The 21,375-nt window shown below is 44.3% G+C and overlaps 2 protein-coding genes across 3 annotated transcripts in view; one reads left to right on the forward strand and one right to left on the reverse strand.

The window, feature by feature from the left end:
* USH2A (usherin) overlaps positions 1-21,375 on the forward strand; it is a 580,537-nt gene that overhangs the window by 540,311 nt on the left and 18,851 nt on the right. Inside the window, exons 65-73 of the mRNA XM_088799150.1 lie at positions 2,751-2,960; positions 4,809-5,047; positions 5,803-6,011; positions 8,802-8,978; positions 10,317-10,400; positions 13,342-13,586; positions 15,901-15,972; positions 16,649-16,870; positions 18,496-18,602. Of these exons, the coding sequence (XP_088655276.1) occupies positions 2,751-2,960; positions 4,809-5,047; positions 5,803-6,011; positions 8,802-8,978; positions 10,317-10,400; positions 13,342-13,586; positions 15,901-15,972; positions 16,649-16,870; positions 18,496-18,582 (1,545 nt within the window). The 3' untranslated portion in view covers positions 18,583-18,602. The remainder of the gene's footprint in view (positions 1-2,750; positions 2,961-4,808; positions 5,048-5,802; positions 6,012-8,801; positions 8,979-10,316; positions 10,401-13,341; positions 13,587-15,900; positions 15,973-16,648; positions 16,871-18,495; positions 18,603-21,375) is intronic.
* The window catches only part of KCTD3 (potassium channel tetramerization domain containing 3), a 32,292-nt gene continuing 30,202 nt past the window's right edge, over positions 19,286-21,375 (reverse strand). For both annotated transcript variants that reach the window (XM_074317035.2, XM_088799149.1), the window contains one exon: positions 19,286-20,921. In XM_074317035.2, coding sequence (XP_074173136.1) covers positions 20,363-20,921 — 559 coding nt within the window. In that variant the 3' untranslated portion in view covers positions 19,286-20,362. The remainder of the gene's footprint in view (positions 20,922-21,375) is intronic.

The following is a 21,375-nucleotide window of genomic DNA, read 5'->3' on the forward strand; positions in this document are numbered from 1 at the left end:
AGTACTCCCCTTGGGAAGCTATGCACTGATGCCAGCGCCTAGTCCACCCTTCAAAGCAATTTTGGAACTCTTTTTCTGGAATGGCCATCAGAGCTGTCATCGTATTACCTTTGGTGTCCTGAATGTCATCAAAATGTCTTCCTTTCAATATTTCCTTTATCTTTGGGTAAAGAAAGAACTCACTGGAGGCCAGATCAGGTGAGTAAGGAGGGTGTTCCGATACACTTATTTGTTTCCTGGCTAAAAACTCCCTCACAGACAGTGCCGTGTAAGCTGCTACAGTGTCGTGATGCAAAAGAGCCATGAATTGTTGGCGAAAAGCTCAGGTCGTCTAACTTTTTCACGCAGCCTTTTCAGCATTTCCAAATAGTAAAGTTGGTTCACCGTTTGTCCAATTGGTGCAGATTCATAATGAACAATCCCTCTGATATCAAAAAAGGTTAACAAGTTTGCAAACTTAATTGTTAGACCTCGTATATCTACATCAAAATGAAAGCAACGTTTATGTCCGTAATCCTGGGCTGGAACTGTGCTAAGTACTTTCTATGAATGATACTTATTTCATGTCATTCCCTTTCAACCCTCTCATGCCTGCACTATTGCTGTCTTATTGGTGCTCAGTAATTAATTGACAACCTGCTGGCCTCTTATTTTATCACACCTCATTTCGCTTTCCTCCTTATTTTTTCCTCATCCATTGTGGCCCCCACTAAAATTCTATGTGCCCTTAAGTCACCAAACAAGGCCCTACTCTTGACAAAGAACCTGCTATGGACATGCACACCTTGCTGTGCGTCGATTCTGCAAGAACGTTTTCTTTTGAAAGCGTGGTACTCATTATGTAATAGAACATCACCCCTAGTAAAAGAGGCTGGTCTGGAGCAGGATGGGGAGCCAACAATTCTTTCTCATCAGCCCTGAAGTGTGACGTCTTCAATGACCGCCTGTATGTCCCCTCCCGATTGGAAGACTGACCTTGGCTATTTCAGCGGGGACCGTAAAAGTGGCCACGGTGATATTCTGACCTGGTCTCTGGTTTCCATGAAGCTTGGCTCTCTCTGTTCTGACTTCCCTTCTCCTCACCCCCAGTGCCTCTCAGAATCGACCTCCATCACCTGAGACAACTGGACATATCTATCCATCCTCACAAGTCAAGAGATTTTAATCTAGAATTGCAAATATTTGCCTATGGACCAGTTGTTTCATTTTCTTGATTCTGAGTAACTTATATATGTGTGTGGATGACATACAGAATCAAACACATAATTTGTTGGAAAGAGCAATAAAAATGTTTATCGGAGAGAAGAATTCCTGTTTCAGTTCTTGTACTTTCTGTCACCTTGAACAAGAGTGCCATTTTCCGAGCCTCAATTTCCTCACCTGTGCGAGGGGGCTGATAATACATTCTCCAGCCACCCTTCAAGGTTGTGTTGTGAGGACTAAGTCAGCTAACATATGTTAAAGTGTTTTGTGAAGTATGGAGTTTATACAGATGTAAGTGGCTATTATGCAAATGATGGAAGACTGTCTCAGAACTCTACAAAGAGCAGGTTTTGCTATGTAAGTAGGTTACTCCTCTCTTTTAAAAATGGGGCTTCTAGCAATGCTATCAGCAAGGGGCTGGGGATTTGCATTTGACAGCCATCCAAAACCCATTCGACATCAGAAATTTTACTTTAACAAAAGAACCCACCCAAAAAATGTATGGAAACACTCATAAGAGCTGGCCTAAGTACCCCAAAAATCTCTCTAGTGTTTATTGACTTGAACATATCGTTGATGCAAAAGCGAAAGATGAACAAAGATGAAACTAAACTCTCACTGTGAAGTGTTCTACAGTTCTTTTTTCCTAAATGGCTCATAGTTTCAATGGTCTGCATGCTTTTTTAGCACTGCACACCTGCAATCTGTGGACTATAAAATCAAACATATTTTTTGGATGTGTCTTTAAAAGCTCGGGGCAAGTTTTGATAGATAGGTGATAGATAGATAGATAGATAGATAGATAGATAGATAGATAGATAGATAGATAGGAGACACCGGATGAGAAAACAATCTCCTGAAGTTCGTCTTGCACAACCTGAAAGCTTGGTAAAGAATACCGGTACTCCTAAACACTCAGACAGTCGTCTCGTATTGCCATTTAGATCTATCATTCTGATTGATCACTGTGCAGTTGGCTGTTATTGGGCCTAATTTAACCCTATACACTCACACATCCATCTACTCTGTCTATTGTACCTGACACTCTACAAATTACTTACTCATGCAAATGACGACCTAAGGCAACCTTTTAGGATATTCGTGTTTAATTATACAAATACTTCTTGATAAATGAGATTATACATCCTTCCATATGTGGATTCCCTCCTTGATGAAAGGGAAATCTAATTTTCATGCAGATTTGGTGGGGACGGTGTTTAAGAATTGCTGAGTTTTATGTAGTCTGCAGACCCATCCGGTTTCCAGAAGCTGACAAAAATCACGCCACTCCCGCCTAGAGATGAACAGGTTTTCACTGGGTTTCAACCATCTTGCTGCTTTCTGAAATCGGGGCTCCTCGTTGGCCCATCCCCTGTGTTCACATGGGTACAGGCACGAGAGAAGGGACCCACTGCCCTTTATGACGACAAAGTCGCAAGATCAAAGTGTGTCTGGTTCTGTTGTATTCAGTTGCTTTGAATCACCAGCTTCATTGTCTGCCTGAGATTGCCTTGCTTCTGACTGGTGTCCCTGATTTCTCTTTGAAGGTCTGGGCAGTGAATTCAGCAGGTAAAGCCGCCAGTAGCTGGACCAGGTGTAGAACCGGCCCCGCCCCTCCGGAAGGGCTCAGGCCCCCCAAGTTCCATGCAGTGTCTTCCACCCAAGCAGTGGTCAACATCAGCGCCCCTGGGAAGCCCAATGGGATCGTCAGCCTGTACAGACTGTTCTCCAACACCACTGGCGGGGCAGAGGCAGTGGTGAGTAAGACAGCATCCGGATGGAAAATCCAGGACCGGTTCATTTTTAAAACATGATCCACGGTGCCCCGGCATTTTGTTTTCCTTGATCCTTCTTCCTTATTCACCTGTTCTTCATTGCCCTGTGGTGAACTTTGTAGCACAAAGAGCCCTCTGAGAAATGGTGAGCTTTGGGACACAGGCAGAATATATGTCAATGCTGGAGCAGAGAAGTGCTCAAGGTGGTATTCAAGACTCCGTGAATGTTGTAAGAAACCTAAGACTTTAGAGACAGTCAAATCAAGTATTTAGAAACCACATGTCAGGCACTTAGTGTAGCAGTGCCATATAGTAAGGGACCGACAAACGGTCATTGTCTGTGGTGTAGGTGTTCATTTGAAAAAGAAAAGCAGAGCAAAGAAAATCCTGGCAATTCCCACGTTGGCAGGTGCAGTTGTCCAACAACACCCTAAAAACTCAGTCTTTTTTTCGGTGACTTCGAGAAAGTTCCGGCCCTTTGGAAGAAAGAGTAGAACGGTTCAGTCAACACAGCTATAGAGTCACTGTTGGTGTATGAACACGTTTGGGACACACTGAGGCGTCCCAGTTTGGACTGTCCAAGGAAATCATCTTTCACATCGTGTTTTAGCCAAGCCTTCGGCTGGAAGGACTTGGATAGTCCACCAGACCGGTCCTGGCATTATTTAAATGAGGAGACTGACACGTGATGAGGTCTCTGCGGCACAGCTTGTGTCACTCTCAGTTTCCTCATGAATGCATGTAGGTTATAAGTCTTTGTTCACACAAACCTCATAGAAACGTTGTACAGATCCCAGGCTTACATTATAAGTGATTTAGACCAATGTAAGGTACAATTTGGGCAAGTATGGAGAAATCCTCTGGGGCCAGAGTGCCAGGTTCTGAGACACAATTTCCAAAGATAACTCTTGTATGGGAGGAAGTCTACTACTGAATGTGAAAGGAATATTAGCATATTTCCTACAGGGCTTCGTAGTCAATAAATATAGATGATGTAAATACAAAATCAACCCTTGATTATCCGTGCTTATACAGTGATAATATTAGTAAACTAAAATAATTTATATTTGGACTACACTGTATGCATTTTTTGAAAATAACAGCTTCTTTAATTATATGTTGCTTATGGCAATGTGAAAATTAGTTTCCAGTTTCTGAATGACTCTGTTCCAAAGATTGCTTAATGAAATCACAATGAAGGAAAAAGTGTGCTACGAATAAGCCGAAAAGTTTGTAATGTAACAGAGATGATTGAGAAAAAGACTATGATATTTCATATAAACCAATACTCTCAGGGACAAAGATGGGCTCATCAAGCTTTTAAGTATACATAACATTTACAAAATACATATTTCAAGCTCTTAAATAGCCAACTCTAACATGGATTTGAGGGGATTTTCCACCCAAAAATTACATGCGAGAAACAATGGAAAATAAGGACCTTAGTGAATGTTGACTAGGAGTATAATTCAAATACAGATTTTATTTTTTAAAGGGGCATTGTTCTGAAAGTCACAGATTTGATCAATTGTGTGTTTTGTACCATTTTCTAATTTCTTTCTATGGTAATAAGACGCTATTATACCTTGTGATTTCTATCCCGTTACCGCAAACTTCTACATGTTAAATCATTACATTGTTTTGCATGGGTCAGTCCTGCCTATCCGATGGGTTGGTGATTCCTTGAGGGTAAATACTGGGTACAGTCCACAGTGCATGTCCCAGACTACATGGGGCCATGCTCTGTCCGTAGGAGGTGGGCAGTGCGGTGCCCCTATGCCAGTGGGCTGGGGTCGGCCACGTGGCCTCATCCACTCCTCTCTCCTGCAGCTGTCTGAAGGCAGAGCCACACAGCAGACGCTTCACGGCCTGCAGCCCTTCACGACGTACCTGGTCGGGGTGGAGGCCTGCACCTGCTTCAACTGCTGCAGGAAAGGGCCGATGGCAGAGCTCAGGACCCATCCTGCTCCACCCGCTGGACAGTCCTCTCCCCACATCCAGACGCTGGCCTCGAGGACAGCCTCCTTCCGGTGGAGCCCCCCGCTGTTCCCCAATGGTGTCATCCAAAGGTAACTGCCCAGCCGGAAGGACCGATGACCCAACGTGACGCATACATGCAGCCACAGTGCGACCCAGCTCTGCCCTAGGAAGGCTTGCTCACCGAACGGTGCCTTAAGCAATTAGACACATAAATGGATTCGAGTGGTATTGTTCCCTGCAAAGTGTTTAAATCATAACATTGACTCATGATAGAGAGGAAAACCACACCATTGTCTTGAAATAAGAAAGACGATTTGATGTGTTTGTATTCTTTGAAAGCCTGTCCTCCTCCCGGTGGGTCTCTGGAATTATTCATGCTAGAGTCTCAACTGGGACGTAAGAAAATTCTGTAGTCAAATCAGAATTTCCTTGATCTAATTAAAAATGTTGTGATAAACCACTGTTTGAAAGAACAAAGACATTATTGGACTCAAAACAATCAGGAGGGAATAAGGTATTCTTTATTTTCCCAGAGGAGCACAGTTTTATCACTCTCCTTCCAAGCAGAAAGGTCTCTCCACCGACAGGGATGACCTGTGCCTGGGTGGACATCCCCCGTATACACGTGGGACTCCTCTGACTATTTCTCTGCTTACACCTGCTGTACATTTCCAGCGGCACCAAATACAATGATCCTGGCAGCAGCTTTCCGCAAATGGGAAATTTAAAGAGCTTGCAGTTCAATGAAAACAAAATGTATCCTCGCCAAATAGAAGCAGTTCTAAAAGAGAGGGAAACTAATCCCATTGCCCGTTGTCTCTCTCTGTGCCCGTTCTCGTCCTAGCTATGAGCTCCAACTGGACAGGGCTTGCCCTCTCCATGCAGACACTTCCTGTGCTTCCAGCCAGCCAGAGACGTGGTACTCGGGGCCGGGGCCCAGAGCCAGCCTGGGGGGGCTGCAGCCTTACACCACCTACAGGCTGAGAGTGGTGGCCCACAACGAGGTGGGCAGCACGGCATCTGAGTGGATCAGCTTCACCACCCAACGGGAATGTGAGTAGAAGGGGCCACCACCGTCAACCAGAGAGCTTAAGAGAACAGCCGGGACAGGCTTGTCATAAAAAGCAGGGAAAACCCGGTTTTGAAAAGGATTTGAGTGAATATTGAGTTTCGTTCACTGCTACTGAGATATCAATGAAGATGGCTACTGGGGGGGGGGGGTAATGCCTGTTGTACTTAATAATACAGAGATCGAGGATGGATTTAGGAAAGGTTTTCTTGTAGTAAAGGGGGTGCGGACCCAATTTAGAGGAATCGATTTGGAAGGAAGAAAATGGACAAGCATTTGAGGAGATTTTTTTTTTTAAAGAAGTTTGTGACTCCTTTTCTTTTTAAATTACGTGGCGTAATCTCTAGCATTTCCAGAAATCATTCAGACAGGGCACTGTCAGGAAAAGCAAAAGGGCAATTAACTAATTAATTGGGGCCTCTTTATAGTTCTATAAATAGCTTCAGATTTTATAAGGTATGCATGTCTGTTGTAAGAAACGGCAAATACAAAGAGTATTAAGAATAAAACAAGTACTTATCAGAACCAGCGACATAATTTGTGGGCCCAGTGGAAAGTGAGCATATGCGGCCCCTTGTTCCAAAACCATAAAGAATTTTGAGAGGGAGACAGCAGAGTGTCAGCTAAGTCTGGACCCTGCAAAGGTACACAGGTCACACACCTGTCAGGTCCATTGTTTATAATCCCACCACCCAGAGGCAACCGCTGCTGATATTTTGGCATAATTCATTCCTTTAATCCCTTCCTGTGCATAATTTTTATTACATGGCTGAGATCACACTATAACTAAAATTTCATAGTCTGCTTTTTATACTTGACACTGTTTTATTCACATTTCTTATGACATAGAGAAGAAAAAAAAAATCTTTAGCCACCAAGTTTAACAGCTGTATAATATACCTATGCATTGGATGGGCATTTCAGCTGTTTCTAATCTTTTCCTTTTATAAGTGCGGTGCAAATTTCTTTGTGAACAAATCTTAGTTTCAATGTCTGATTATCTTCTTAAAATTCGACATGGGGAATTCATTGCATCAACTATTTTAACATTTTAAGGCTTTGGATACTTATTGCAAATTTGCCTTCCAGAAACATTATATCTGATTCTGATCTCATCTTCAGTACTTGGCATTAGCATTTTTAAAAGTAAGAGTTAATGTGATCACATAAACACTCAGAAAAGATTATTTTGAGGATTATGTGTGATAAAGCAAATCCACTGCTAGGGGCATAGTAGCTGTTACCATTTTCTCAGTCTCCAAATCCATTATTCCTCATTATTTTGATTGTTTGATCACTCATTTCCTCTGGAAGATCTCCAAACTCTGCAAGGCAAATTAAGCTCCTAGCTTTCTATTTTTCTACTATTCCCAAGCCTTCTCTTTATTTGTACTGTCATGATGTAAAGAGAAGTGGAAATCTCTTGAATTAAGTGACAGAGGGAAACCACAGATAAATCCAACAGTATGTTCCACTGTGATATTAGACAAAATTTGTGTTGGAAAAAACAGGTGTTTAAATAGGGCTTGATAGCATTTGTTTTAGCATTTACAGAAAAAAAAATTTCTTGTGGCTTTATGAAAATGTCTCATTTTGAAAGGATCGAATTTGTCTTCATGGTTGAATCTTATAATCACAAAAGCATAATTATTCCTCATTATATTTCCTCACACCAGTGGCAGATAGATTTAATTTTTAAAGAAAAAAAAAGATATCCAATTTATTTCCACTACTCCTTTCTTTCCTTAAAAGCCAATTTCGTATATAGATGGGTCTTAATGCTGTTACAAACGTATTGATTATTTTGGAGGAAACGGGATGTCATAAAATAAATCTCTTCTGACTTGACAAGATGGAATGGGATTCCTGCATTTGTTTCTACAAAAAATATTCATTTAAAAGATGAGCCTCGGTTAAGGATTCTTTTTCCTTTGTTTTAGAAAGGAGCTAAAATATGAAAAGAGAACATGTCTATGAAATGCTCACACGTTGCTTCTCTATCTAAGACACTACTTAGGAGACCTGAGCTTGATTATACACTGATGTTCTATGCTATTGATTGATTAGCCGAGGCAGTGAATTAATTATACTTGAACTGGTATTTGTAAGGCTTTCTTAACTACCTCAGAAAACAAACTAATGGTTCGAGAAAGAGGTTTAAAAATAAATGGGTGCCAAAAGGACATAATTCACCATCTAAACAGTTTGGTTTGGAGAAAAAAATATATTAACTTCATCTAGTCCTTGGTGCTTTGTAGCAATAAATATTGATCCGATATGAAGAATAGCTCTCTACTGTAGTTAATAGTGTTAAGGAGACCTTACCTGTTAAAAGAGGGAAAAAGCAACAAAAAAAGTGCTTCAGGGTTATGTTGGTGAGCAGAGCCATTGTATGTTAATAGTTTTATTTCATAAAACACCGCTGTTCATTGATTTTTCTTGCTTTTTGTTTTTTGAAAGCAGGTGCAGTATTGCTGAGAAAGCATTTCATATATGTATTTGATATTTATATATTTCATATTTATATATTTATATAAGCATTTCATATTTATATATTTATATAAATATATATTTTATATACATATATTATATATACATATATATATATTTTTTTTAACACTGAGGGAAATATAAAGGATTCCAGCAATGCCCAAAATTTTGTTTTTGTTTATATTTAGAAAAGAGGGGTACACACACACACACACACACACACACACACACACGCACACTCTCCGAGGTAACCGTTTCTATGGCGTGCGGCTTTCTCCCAACAGTACCTCAGTACCGAGCCCCGTTTTCGGTGGACAGCAATCTGTCCATGCTGTGTGTCAACTGGAGCGGCTCTTTTGCTCTGAACGGCCCACTGAAGGAGTTCGTGCTCACCGACGGGGGCCAGCACGTGTACAGAGGCTTGGACACCACCCTCTACATCCCCAGGACAGCGGACAGAAGTGAGTTTCTGACCCCCATTCCCCAGCTTTATGAGGTGGTCAGTCTGAGCGCTGACCAGAAGAGGCTCCTCACTAAAACGTCTTCGTTTAAGTGACTGCTTCCTGTGGGAAAGGTACTGCTCAGAGTAAATACGATCTTCGTTCCTATTTGCTACCTGATGCATTGATGTTTCGATGCTGGATGGGGGGCGGCTGCTGCCTTCGGCTGACTTGACTGTCCCAAAGCAGGAGCGAGATAGAAGGGTGGACTGTGTTTACGAGAGAAATGGCACCCCCCGGGCAGTCAGTGTGTGTCCTAAAATCAGACACTTTTCAGGCCCTCGGAGGTTTTCTTCCTGCATCCGTGGCCTCCAAATGGAGCCCGAGCAGGTAGTAAGCAGGTGCTACTTGAGAGGACCTGAGTCCGGCTTTTCTTAACCAACCTGTTCCTGATGTAACAACCCTTTACCCTCTAAAACCAAATTCCGTCTCCCCACTTAATTCGGTGTCCTGCTTTGGTTTGCCTTGGTTCTCAATTGAAATGAGAAAAAGCGTTACAAGGTAGTAAGTGTTTTCTGTGCTCAGCGTGGCCAGAGGACCCAGTGCACATGAGGCCATTTGAGGCTATCTGGATTGAGACAATGAATTGATGGACAATTCTTTTTGTTCTTATTTTTTTTTAATTTCTTTGAAAATACTTATTTTGACTATAGGTACAGGTGAACAGTGAGTTCCTGCATTGCATTTATAGTATTTGAAACTTATCAACAACATTTTTACAGCTCAGCTACACATTTTCGTGTTCAAAGTTCATGGTCGCCTGGGAAGCTGGTTGTGATGGGAAAATGGCCTGACAGTCGGCAATTTCTCACCTGGCCGGATTCTCACCATCTTTGGGGACTTCCCTCAGCTTCCTGGCTACTGGGATATTCCGACCCCTTGATTTCCAAGATCCCTTTGAGCTCTCCTGCTTAATAAGAAACTCTGGGTCACTTAGTGAAAGGTACACCTGCCGGTATTAAAGGAACAGGTTTAGGCTCTATGCAGAACAAGATACACTGTATGTATTATCCTTCCCTCCTCTGTTGGTTCTTTGTCTTTGCAATGGAAGCCCTAAGCATCTTTAGTTCTTTTACATATATGTATATGTGTGTGTGATATATATGATGTTATGACACTAATTATAGCTATTTTTCTTGATAGTTTTAAAATGAAAAAGTGTGTATATGAGGTAAAACCGCACCATGTACCCTAGAATCCTGTTTTCAGACTTTTTCATTCTATGAGACCTTGCTCTTCTCAAAGTACGCCCGCCATTTGTAGGTGTTGGATGACCAAGTCACTTTACCTTTTGTCCAGCCTTCTTTCTCCAGGTCACCTGTACCACAGAGGAAGGCAGCGTCAGGACGCCTCTGGTTCAGTATGACTCCTCCACTGGACTTGGTAAACCTTGAACTTGTATTATGTTTAGGGTACCTGCTCATTTTCCTAAAGAACAGTTCATCCATTTACGTATACACACAAATACTTGTGCTGATATAGTAGCATAGACCATGTGGAAGGGATTGTGTTGAGTTTTGTCAGAAATTTTAAAAAGTCCTCATGGAACTTACATTAGGCTGGGGTTTGGATATACACTTAAAATGTCAAATTACTGAGTTGTGGTTTCAGAAAACCATGACCAAACTTCTGTCAAAGCACTATTCTATACAACTGTGTAGAAACTCAGAGAGAAGAGATCGGAGGGAGAGAGAAAATGACCTAATGCCAGATCCAGGGCCTAAAATGGTGAATTTGGGGGAGTTTCTGTCTTGTGTCCTCCGTAAAAGATTATGATTGGCTATTAATACAAGTAATTTAGCCGAAAGGACGAAACTGTAATTTCTTACAGAGTGTCTTTTAATTGATGTCCATATACTATCTTTGAATCTAACATATGTGATACTTCACAGTTTCAAAGGGTAAGTTAGAGTGGTCTTTTCCACGAGAACAGAATTGGGACTGACAGCCTGTTTTAAATCCCAGCAAGTAATGTTATATCAAATGTATATGCATATATAATTGGTTTTCTTTTCTTTTCTTTTTTTTTAATAAACATGTCCAAAGGTTCAGACACACAGGTGAACATACATGTTGTTACCCAGGCTGTTTTCAATCTGTAAAAAATAGTAAACTATTCTATTTCTAGACTTTTCATGTCTGGTGCCTTGTAAAATTTCTTACAACACCTAACACAGTCGCTCCCGCATAGTTTACCTCATTTGATTTAATAGCAGCTGTGGAATAGAGCAGACCTCATTTGATGTTCTTTTAGCAATGCCAGTGTCTTCAGGAGTGGACACGTGGAAGCCTGAGGGGCACATAAGCTCATTGCTGAGATGCAATCTTGAACGTGTTTTTTCTCTTGGTTCCTGGCCCCGTACTTTCTCTTTGGCCATGGTTCTCAAATTTAAGTGGGGATAAGACTCATCCCAGCGTGCTAGTTTATTTTGTCGTTTCCTTGTCCCCTGGAAGAGATTCAGAATTGGGAGGATGTAGGCACTGCTCTTACATAAGCCTGGCCCAATGGTTACGGGTCAGGGTCCAGGACCCCACATTGAGCAAGACCCACTGATGGGGGGAGTCCCTTCAAATGGAAGGAGACTCTGAAAAGGAAGGCTTTCCTTGAAGTGAGAAGAGCACCAAGGAGTACGCGGTGATTGGAAATTCCAAGCTGTATTGTCCCACTAATATTCAGAGTCAGTTTTAACTGTGGTAACTTTTTAAACGTCCCTGTTCCCTAGCCTGAAGGCAGACATCAAGCAGGAAGGACAGGCAATCCTGCTTTCCCTCCTGCTGTGCTGAGGGATGTTTCCTTTCCCAGTGTCCCCTAGGCAGGCTGCCCTCCATTTCCATCCTCCAGAGCAAGGGGCCCACTGGGCCCCTTGGATCAGTTTCTGGAGTTTCACCCCCACGCCACACACACAGGAAACACAGTTCTTCTAGTGCGGAACAAAGGTTGTTGCTGTATTTTAATCAAAGAACACACATTGGTTCCTAATTAGGGGAATTGTGACCCACTGGGGCTTGGTCAGGGCTGTGATTCCAGCTCTTCATTTTAGAGATGGGGCAGCAGAGGCCAGCGAGACAAAGGGCCCCTTTTTAACCACAGAGCCATCAGAAGTAGAATTTGGGTTCATTCCCCTTGTCGCATATGTCCTCTCATGTAGTTTAGCTCTCAGTTGGTTTGTCACCTTCTATCCCTCCCTGAAACGTTCTCACCCCGATTCTGAATGCTTCCCCTTTGTCCTTCCCCTGAGAATGTGGGTGTGACAGCCAAGCAGGCTGAAAGGGGGACAGTGGCCCAATGAGTGAACCCGCCTCTGTAACTGTGTCTGGTTGTCCTGCCCCCTCTTAGCCGTGAGCTTGCACTTCAGGGAGCAGCTCTGAGGGCACGGCTGCATGCCAGCCTGCAGGGCGCCACCTGGATGGCAGGCTGCCGAGCTGCCCCAGCGAGGGGCTGGCCTGGAGATGCAGTCTGGGACCCTCTTGCTCAGGTCACATGATGCCACCGCCTCACCTTGTCCCTCGGTGGCCCCTGTGACCTGTCTGCCCAGGCTCATTCCAGCGCTCCTCACAGCCACACTCAGTCACTCTGTGACCCCCCTCTTCATCCTGTGAATCCTAGGGTGAGGGCTCGCTAAGCGTGAGCGTCTTGTGTTAGCCTCGTGTACAGACAGTCACATGGACTCGACTCTCAGAACCTGAACAGGATAAGTCCAGTGCTGAAGGGTTTCTTTGCAGAGGGAGCTCTACCAGGGCCCTGGAGCAAGGACTTACAGAGCTTCTGCTATGTGACATGACCAGGGGACAAGAACTACACAAAAGGCACTGCAGTAAGCGAGGCTCTTCACATCACAGTGGAAAAAGGGGTCTGATGTCTCAAACCCCCGTTTGCACAGAACTTCTCAGGGACAGGACTGTTACAAGAAGTGAGGGGACCCTGGGTCTTCAGAGCAGTGACGGTAGATGCATGGGGGTCTCTGCCGCAGTGTCAGTAAGGGCTGGCGCCTCACGAGAGCCCAAGAAAGGGCTCTGCTCCCAGGACACCCAGCTCTGAAGCAGGCATTCCCCAAGGTGACTTCATAACCCTCTTTCCAGGTCCCTTCACCCCCGCTCCCACCATCTTTTCCAGAAACATGCCAGGCAGCCATGATTTACCGTCCAGGTGTCCTGAGGGCTGTGAGCTGCTCCTTAAAACCCTCCAGGACACTGTACCCTCCCCAGCCTGCACACACTAGCACACAAGCACCGTGGCACCACCTGCTTTAAACTCCTTTCCAGTTTCCTATGACAGTGCTGCCTTCCGAAGTAACGTCTCCCTTCCCTGTCCCTGGGTTTGCAGGCCTGGTGCTGACAACTCCTGGAGAAAAGAAGGGCTCTGGGAGCAAAAGCGTGGAGTTCTACAGTGAACTATGGTTCATAGTGTTAATGGCAGTTCTGGGCTTGATCTTGTTGGCGATTTTTCTGTCCCTGATCTTACAAAGGAAAATCCACAGAGAGCCGTATATCAGAGAGAGACCGCCCTTAGTACCTCTGCAGAAGAGGATGTCTCCATTGAGTGTCTACCCACCAGGGGAGACCCACATGGTATGTGTCTGCAGGCGGGCCCTGCTTCCCTATCATGGCCCTGGGACACTTGCTTTTATTCAGAGGGAACTGTTTCCTGAGCCACTGTAACAAGGGAGGGACTGGGTGACATGTATGTTGGACTAAACGTGAGGAGTGAGGGAGGTTAACTCCTGGACGCATTCTTAACTCTGGCTGCACATTAGAATCACCTAGTGAGACAGGCCTAGTGTCTGGGCCTCCCCACCCCCTCGCCTCCCAAATGTATATGTTAAATCCTCGGATGTGATGGCCCCATGGAGATGGGGCCTGCAGGAGGGGATTAGATCATGAGGGCACCACCATCATAGATGGGATAGTGACCCTTAAAGAGGCCCCCAGAGAGCTCTCTTCTCCCTTCCTTCATGGGAGGAGCCCCCCATCTATGACGTGGGAAGCGGGGCCCCACCAGACAAGCTGCCAAGGATCTTGGAATCCCAACTTGCAGAACTTGAGAAATGCATTCCCGTGGTTTGTAAGGCACAGCTTATGGATGGTGTGTTTACAGCATCCGAATGAACTAAGACACCCGGCAAGCTGTTAAAACTCCCATTGCCTGGGCCTTAGACCGGAAATTCTGATTTCCTTGGTCTTGGGTGGGGCCTGGGGATTCGCATTCTTTTCTTAACTCCAAAGTGAGTCGAACGTGTGACCACACATGCACCTTTCTGCCCTGTAGTTGTCAGTCGGGGGCTCAGTGGAGGAGAATTATGTAATGAAGTCATCTGGGGGGCGTAGAGGTTATATCGCTGTGCAATGTGGGGAGATTAGTAATAAAAAGGGGATACAGAGAGGGACTCAAGTACTAGCAGTGCTCGGTGTGTGCCCTGGACGACACCTGGGGTGGATGGCTCCTTATTGCTCCAGGCCATCCACTCCCACGAGGTCAGGCAAAGGTCTGGGGGGCGAGGGTCGAACATGAGGTGGTGCAGGGGTCGCTGCACAGAGTGCTTGTTGAATGGGTGGGAAGTGACTAAATTCCACGGTACACTCTGCTGTGGGGCCGTGTCTAACTGGAACAGGAAAAGCTATGATTTCTGATTCCCACCAGGGACTGTCTGCTCCCCAAGTTGTGTGCTCACAGGGGTCTCTGCATGTGCCTGAGGCGTCCCTTTTCTCCAGTTTGCACAAAGATCCTATCAGTTAGGGGTGCCCAATGGTGGGGAGTTTTTTCCACCAGCAAGTGATTTCTCTGACACCAACTGGGTGTCCAACAATTCAACTCACTTCTGACGCCGTCTACCCAGAGAGTGTCAAATCCCAAGGTTAAGGGCCGGGTCCCACAAGACACCCCCAATCCCGTCCCCTCCACCCATACACACACCCAACTTCAGATGCCAATTGTAAGTCCAGGATGTCACCTGGCCTTCTGACCGAGCAGCTACAGTTGGAGGTTCCAATGACACCCTCCTTGGGTCAGAGACACATTTTACCCTCAGGATTGCAGGGTTATTATAAAAGTGCGAACCTCAGGACCAGCCAGATGGAAGAGACACACAGGGCAGGGTATGGGGAAGGGGCAGGCAGCTCCTGTGCTCTCCTGGCATCCACGCTCCTGAATTTCTTCCCCGTGTTCAATCCAAATTGTCCTTTTCGGTTTTTACGGAAGCTTCCCTTTCATAGGCACGACTGATGAAATCATTGCCCACTGGTGATTGATTCAACCTCCAGCCAGGTCAGGGGGGTGGGACTAAAAGTTCCAACCTTCTGATCACACGGTCGGTTCTCCTGGCAGCCAGCCCTTGTCCATAGGTGATGCCCGCGTCACCGCGTGAACATAACAAGGGACACCTTTGCTGCTATCATCACAGGAAATTTCAAGGGTTTTAGGAGCTCTGAGCCAGAAATGGGGACAAAGACCAAATGCATTTCTTATTGTAAGTCACAGTCTCACAGCAGCACCCACAGATAAGCACGGAAGTTTGGTCAAACTTTTTATGTTTGAACAGTCTGTGAGTGCAGGGCAGCCGTGTCCACCTTCCAGACCGTTCCTTCTCCAGGACAGTGGTGAGCAGTGGTTAAGGCCCTGACAAAGCAGTCGTGACCACATGACAGGAGTTTCGGGGGCAGGAAAGGGCAGCTGTCCCTGAGGCTGGTGGTTTGTGGTCGGTGCAGGAAGCGGCTATGGGGCAGTGATGTGGTGGGGACGTGTGTGTGTATACATGTCAGGACAGGTGTGTGTATACATGTCAGGACAGAGTTTACTGTGTGGGATGCTTACGCTATCACTGGAGAAACGCTAAGAATGCTTTAATATGCTCCGGGCACTGACTGTTACCTCCCCATCTGTTTTCAGTTTGACTCTGTGGCTGATGTCTGTGACGTGTCCAGCAATGTCACCCTGAAAAGTTACACCATGCACTTCGAGGTAGCTGAGTGCTGCGTGGCTGCATGACCCTCTGCATGGTGTGTTGACCACAGTGAAAGCAGGGCCATTTCATCGACTGGACGGGCCAACTCAGGACCCTCCCTCTTCTGTCAGAGCAGCGAGATTTTTCTCATGGAGGGGGTTCTGGATCCCAACCTTAGAGAGTCTTTGTATTTCTGATGTAAGCATAGGGCCTGGTTTGTTGTGGAGGCTGGAATCCCATAAGGGGAAAGACAGGAATGAGAAAAGGAGGGAGGGGCCCATTTTCCTGCAGGAATCCAGGAATTTCTTAGTGCAGACTTAGCGGGAATGACCATTGCTAACTGGCTGCTCTGGGTAGCAGTGTTCTCCAGCGGCTGTGGGGACAGAGGGAGAGATTACTCTGTTACCCCATCCTCCAGCGCCCTCACCCCACCGCCCTCCAATGCAGCCAGCTCCCGTCTGCAGGAGACTCTCCAGGTGCAAAGAACACTGGCTGTGCGTGTAACATGACTGTTCGTTTACCATCTCTCCGTTCCCAAGAACCCAGGGCCATGTTCTTCCCGAGAAGCCAAGCCTGTAAGAGGCTGTGGAGACGGCGTTCCCTTCGTTGACAGTGTGTGACACTCAATGTTCTGTTTCCATGTCAAACCCGCTGTCTTTAGCCGTCACTCACCAGCAGCGACTCTCTCTGCAGGGACTGGCCGACACCAAGATCCCCCGGTCCGGGGCGCGCGTGAGTGTGAGGAGCAGCCGGAGCATATCTGTGCTTCGCATTCCAAGCCAGAGCCAGATCAGCCGGGCCTATTCCTCAGGCTCGCTCCACCGCAGCGTCAGCCAGCTCATGGACATTCAAGACAAGAAAGTCCTCATCGACGACTCCTTGTGGGAAACCATCATGGGCCACGACAGTGGACTGGTGAGTGGATGTCTTGTTCCAGAGCCTTTGCTAAACATACAGTAGACTATTGGTCAACGGGTACCCCTCTGACCATCTACCCAAGCAGTTTGTGATGCTCTCTTTCCTAGGGTTGCTATGAAACGTGGTCGTTTCTTAGCACATAATGAATGCTCAAAAAATAAACTCATGAGCAAGTAAAGAGACACAGGCTCTACCTCATTAGGTTGGGCAGAATGGGACTGGGGGCATGGGACTGGCCTGGAAGAGGGCATCAGGTACAAATACAGGCATGTTTTACTAAAACATAAAAATTAAAAAAAACAAAATACAGCATCACCGTTTTCCTTCTGGTTCAGGGTTAGAGAAAAGGACAAAGAGTCTTCCAACAGGCTCAGTGGTTCCTTTCCAAGAAACTCAGAAAATCATGATAAATAAGGGCGTTACAGTTGATGAAGTTCATCTTTCATAATTTCAGTCCAGTACAAATAATTGACGCTGAAAGTTAACTTCATTATCTAGTACTGGCTGTGAGCTCCCAGGAGCTGCAATAGCTAGTTTTTTACCATCAAACTTCTTCATTATGCCTGCGGCCGGGATGTCTGCTGGAGAATCGCTCCTTTGAGGTAATTCGGTAAGAAGCAGAGGGCAGATAGAACTTAGCTCCTGTTTACTTTCTGAGGCAGGATTAGTCACCGCCATTTCTTTAAACCATCTGCTTCCGTAGTCTCCCTCATTTCTCTCTCCACGTTCTGCAAAGTTGATGACTTCCATGCAGCCTTTCTTAACTAAGGGCAAGTTGTAAAGCAGGTTTCCTGCCTCCAGGTTCCAATCACGCGGTCTTTCTGACTTGTTCATATATAACACACGTCTTTACATCACAGCCTCCGTGATGTTAATACAGTGATTGAATTCCATGATTCTATTTCAGATCTAAAGTTTCTGAACAGCAGGAATAGTTATAGGAGGTTGATACATAAGGAATTGTTAACTGATCAGATTAAAGATGCACGACGGCAGTTTCAGATGGTTCTGTGTAACACATGGAGGGCTTAAATGCGTGTCCTTACCCGAGGACACACAGCTTGGAAGATTTCGGGGAATCGGGATCTGAAACACATCGTCTGGTTGCAGATGCCCACTCTGCACAATCGTACAATACTGCCATGTTTGCTTCCTTTCAGCAGTATTAGTAATAAGTGGTGTTTAGAGCACTGCAGGGAATGTTTCTGAAGATGACAGTATGTGGCAAATTATCTGTTCGTCGTAACATGATAATCAGTATTACTAACTCTATTCAATAAATACAAATACAGTAAAAGTGTGGGACCTAAAGGATCGTGGTAACTTGCATTCTGGCTCTTCTGCCTACACTGTGGAGTCTTAGGTATAGTCTCCTCGCTTTATAGATGTGGAAACTGAGGCTTACAATGGTGAAGCTACGGCCCGCAGGACCACTCAGATGACACACATTTTGGGTTAGTTTCTAGCTCCTGTGATATGAACCTGTCCGTGAGGGCAGCTGAAGGCCAGGACACGCGCACACCACACATTACAGTGTTGAACGTAGGATATTAGCCTTAACAAAATCCTGAGTATGTTTTATATTAAACTGACTGACCACTAATGACTGGCCCACTTTTCAGTACGTGGATGAAGACCTGATGAATGCCATCAAGGGTTTCAGCTCCGTGACCGAGGAACACACCACATTTACCGACACCCACCTGTGAAGGACGGAAACCTACAAAATGTAAGGCTGCAATGCGCGCTCCACACCCCACTCCCACGGGGTTCTGACGGACACGTCCTAAATGCTCAAAGCCATCGCTTGCTATCCTGTAATCCTTTAACGGGATAATCCGGTATATTGGCCTTAACTGATAAATACCATGCGTAGTTATTACAATATTGACTAAATTGTTCCTCCCTGTTAGATAGAGGTCAAAGAAATGTTATCTTTCTGGTGGTCGGACATGAAGGGCCACATCTGTATGAAGACACTGGGCGGAAGCTGAACAAAGCATGGCATTTGCACCTGGCTGTATGGTGCTGAGGTCGTTGGTTAAATGAACAACTGGTGCTGATTTCCGGTTGGCCCAGAGTTGTTACACGTAAAAAGAAGTTACTAGTTTAAAAACTAAGCAATTCTTCTAATAATTACAATCCTTAGTGATAGCGAAATTATGCTATGTCTGCCATTTTCTCTCATTGACAGCGTTTGTTAGTTTTCATACGTACTAATTTCTCCCTCTCACTGCCCCCAGTTTTTTATTATGGGAAGAAGCAAAGAGGAGCAAACTCATGTGGGTACACTTTTAAAACAGGATAAGTGTTCCTTACATAACTGAAAACACAGTCTTAATCCGTTATATTGGACTTAACTGATAAATAAATAGATGCAAGAGAATTACTATGAAACCACTGGCAATATAGTAAACTTTAAAGAATTTATTTCAACTTTACTCATGTACATTTCTTGGAATGGTAATATATACATTTTTCACCAATAAATGCTTAATGCTTTAAATTTACAATTACCCTATTTGCAAACTTGGATATCATTCAAATTAAATGAAAAAAAAAAAGTACAAAATGTTTTACTCTCACAATTTAAAATATATTCAGAATTAACATTTTTACAGCAGCCGAAACCTTTGTAACCAAAAATTCAGCACTGCAGTCTCATAAGCTTAAAAGGACCACATTTTGATTTAATTATCTCAATTATTAACACTGGGAAAAAAAAAAACGCAGTGGCTCCTAAAACCAGGCAGACTAACAAGTCCCTTCTGGGCACTCATAGCTTTGTCCTTCATCATTATTTTTATTTCATCTGTTCAAACACAGACAATTGCTCCAACTTTAAAGGAAGTTTAAATGGACTTAGGACATTTAATATTAGTGATGCTTGCTAAGATTTAAGAACAATGACAATTAGAAAATGACCTACAATAAAATTACCCTAAGGGACAGACGGCTACACAGTGTCATGTGGTATTCAACATCAATAGTGTTTTTGAATTACATATTTTTTCACAAACATAGCACCTCATTAATTATCTGGTAAACACTTTGCAATCACAATAATGATCGAGAGAGGAAGTTCCAAAGAGAATTATGTGATTCACTTACGATAATACTGCAAGACAAGTCTCAGACAGAATCAAGATGAGGAAAGCAGTCTGACGGTTCCCACGCCCTAAGGGGGCCTCGTCTACATGGGTGCCACTTACCAGGTCGTACTACAGCTCCCAACTCCACGGAGCAGCTACGCATGGAAATGAACTCTTGCTTTACAAATTATCAAGGAAATGTACTTGTAAAACAAAACAGGTTTCAAAAGTTCAAAAGAGATATTTTATCTCCTTACCCCAGGTAATTCTGTTAAAAAGACTGTAAAGAAGGTCAGATTCTAATTTGGAAAGTGTCGGTGTAAAAGCTAATGCACTGAAATCCAGTCAAGTGTAGCTTCCATCTAAATTAAGTAAGTGACTTCATTTTGGCGAGTTTTCACAAGCTGTACTCTTGACCTGAAGACTCACTTTTTTTATGCCGTGGGGAAGGAGTGGTCTTTGTAGGGGAGGGGGACGCAGTACCGGGCGAGTCAGTCCCTCCATCGGGAGCACTTGGGGACGAGGCCAGACAGGGAACTTTCTTTCTTCCAAGGAGGCCCCCTCCTTCAAATCCTTTCTTCCTGAATTCCACTTTATTTTCATTTTCATCTTCTGATGCCCTTTTCTTGGATTCTAGAAAAGCTTCCGCTATTTTATGTGCTTCCAATCCACTCTCTGATTCTCTCAGGCTTTTTATTTCTGTTCCAGGAGACTTTCTCTCAGACACATTACACTCCCCTGTGGCCCGCTTTACTTCAGCTTGTATTGGACCCAAGTTACCATTTTCAGGCACAGCTCTTTCTACATTTCTGTTCAAATTAATAGTCTGGAAGTCCCTGTAGCTGTGAAAGCTCTCAGTCCGCCTTGCTCTCGCTAACAAAGGACTCTCTCTGTAGGGCCTCATGGAACCATAAGTAGCTGCTTCGTGGATGGTTTCATGGTGCTGGAGCTGCAGGCTGAAACAGTTTTTAAAAATTGCAATTCAGAGCTTTCTGGGATTTTTCAGAGAAACATCTCATTAATTAAACTACCAATATAAACACATAAAGAATGCTACGTCCTTATTTCTGTATATAAAAATATACTTAGGTACTTTCTTATATGTGTTTATGTAAGATTACCAATGCAAATGATATAGTCAGTGGAGCTGGAATTTCGATTACAGTTAACATACAATTTTGAATTAGTTTCAGGTGTATAGCATAGTGATTAGACATCTATATGCCCTACGAAGTGACACCCCTGGTACGTCTAGTACCCATCTAATACCATACATAATTATTACAACATTGACTATATTTTAATTTTTAAAATACGTATGTTAACTAAAAAGATATACTGTGTCACTGTATTAAAAGTGCAAAATACATACAAATACTGAATTGTTCTGTTGTACACCAAAAATTAGTA

The sequence above is a fragment of the Rhinolophus sinicus genome, chromosome 6 (genome assembly GCF_057876585.1).
Source record: "Rhinolophus sinicus isolate RSI-liver-muscle chromosome 6, RSI-T2T, whole genome shotgun sequence".
NCBI lineage: Eukaryota > Metazoa > Chordata > Mammalia > Chiroptera > Rhinolophidae > Rhinolophus > Rhinolophus sinicus.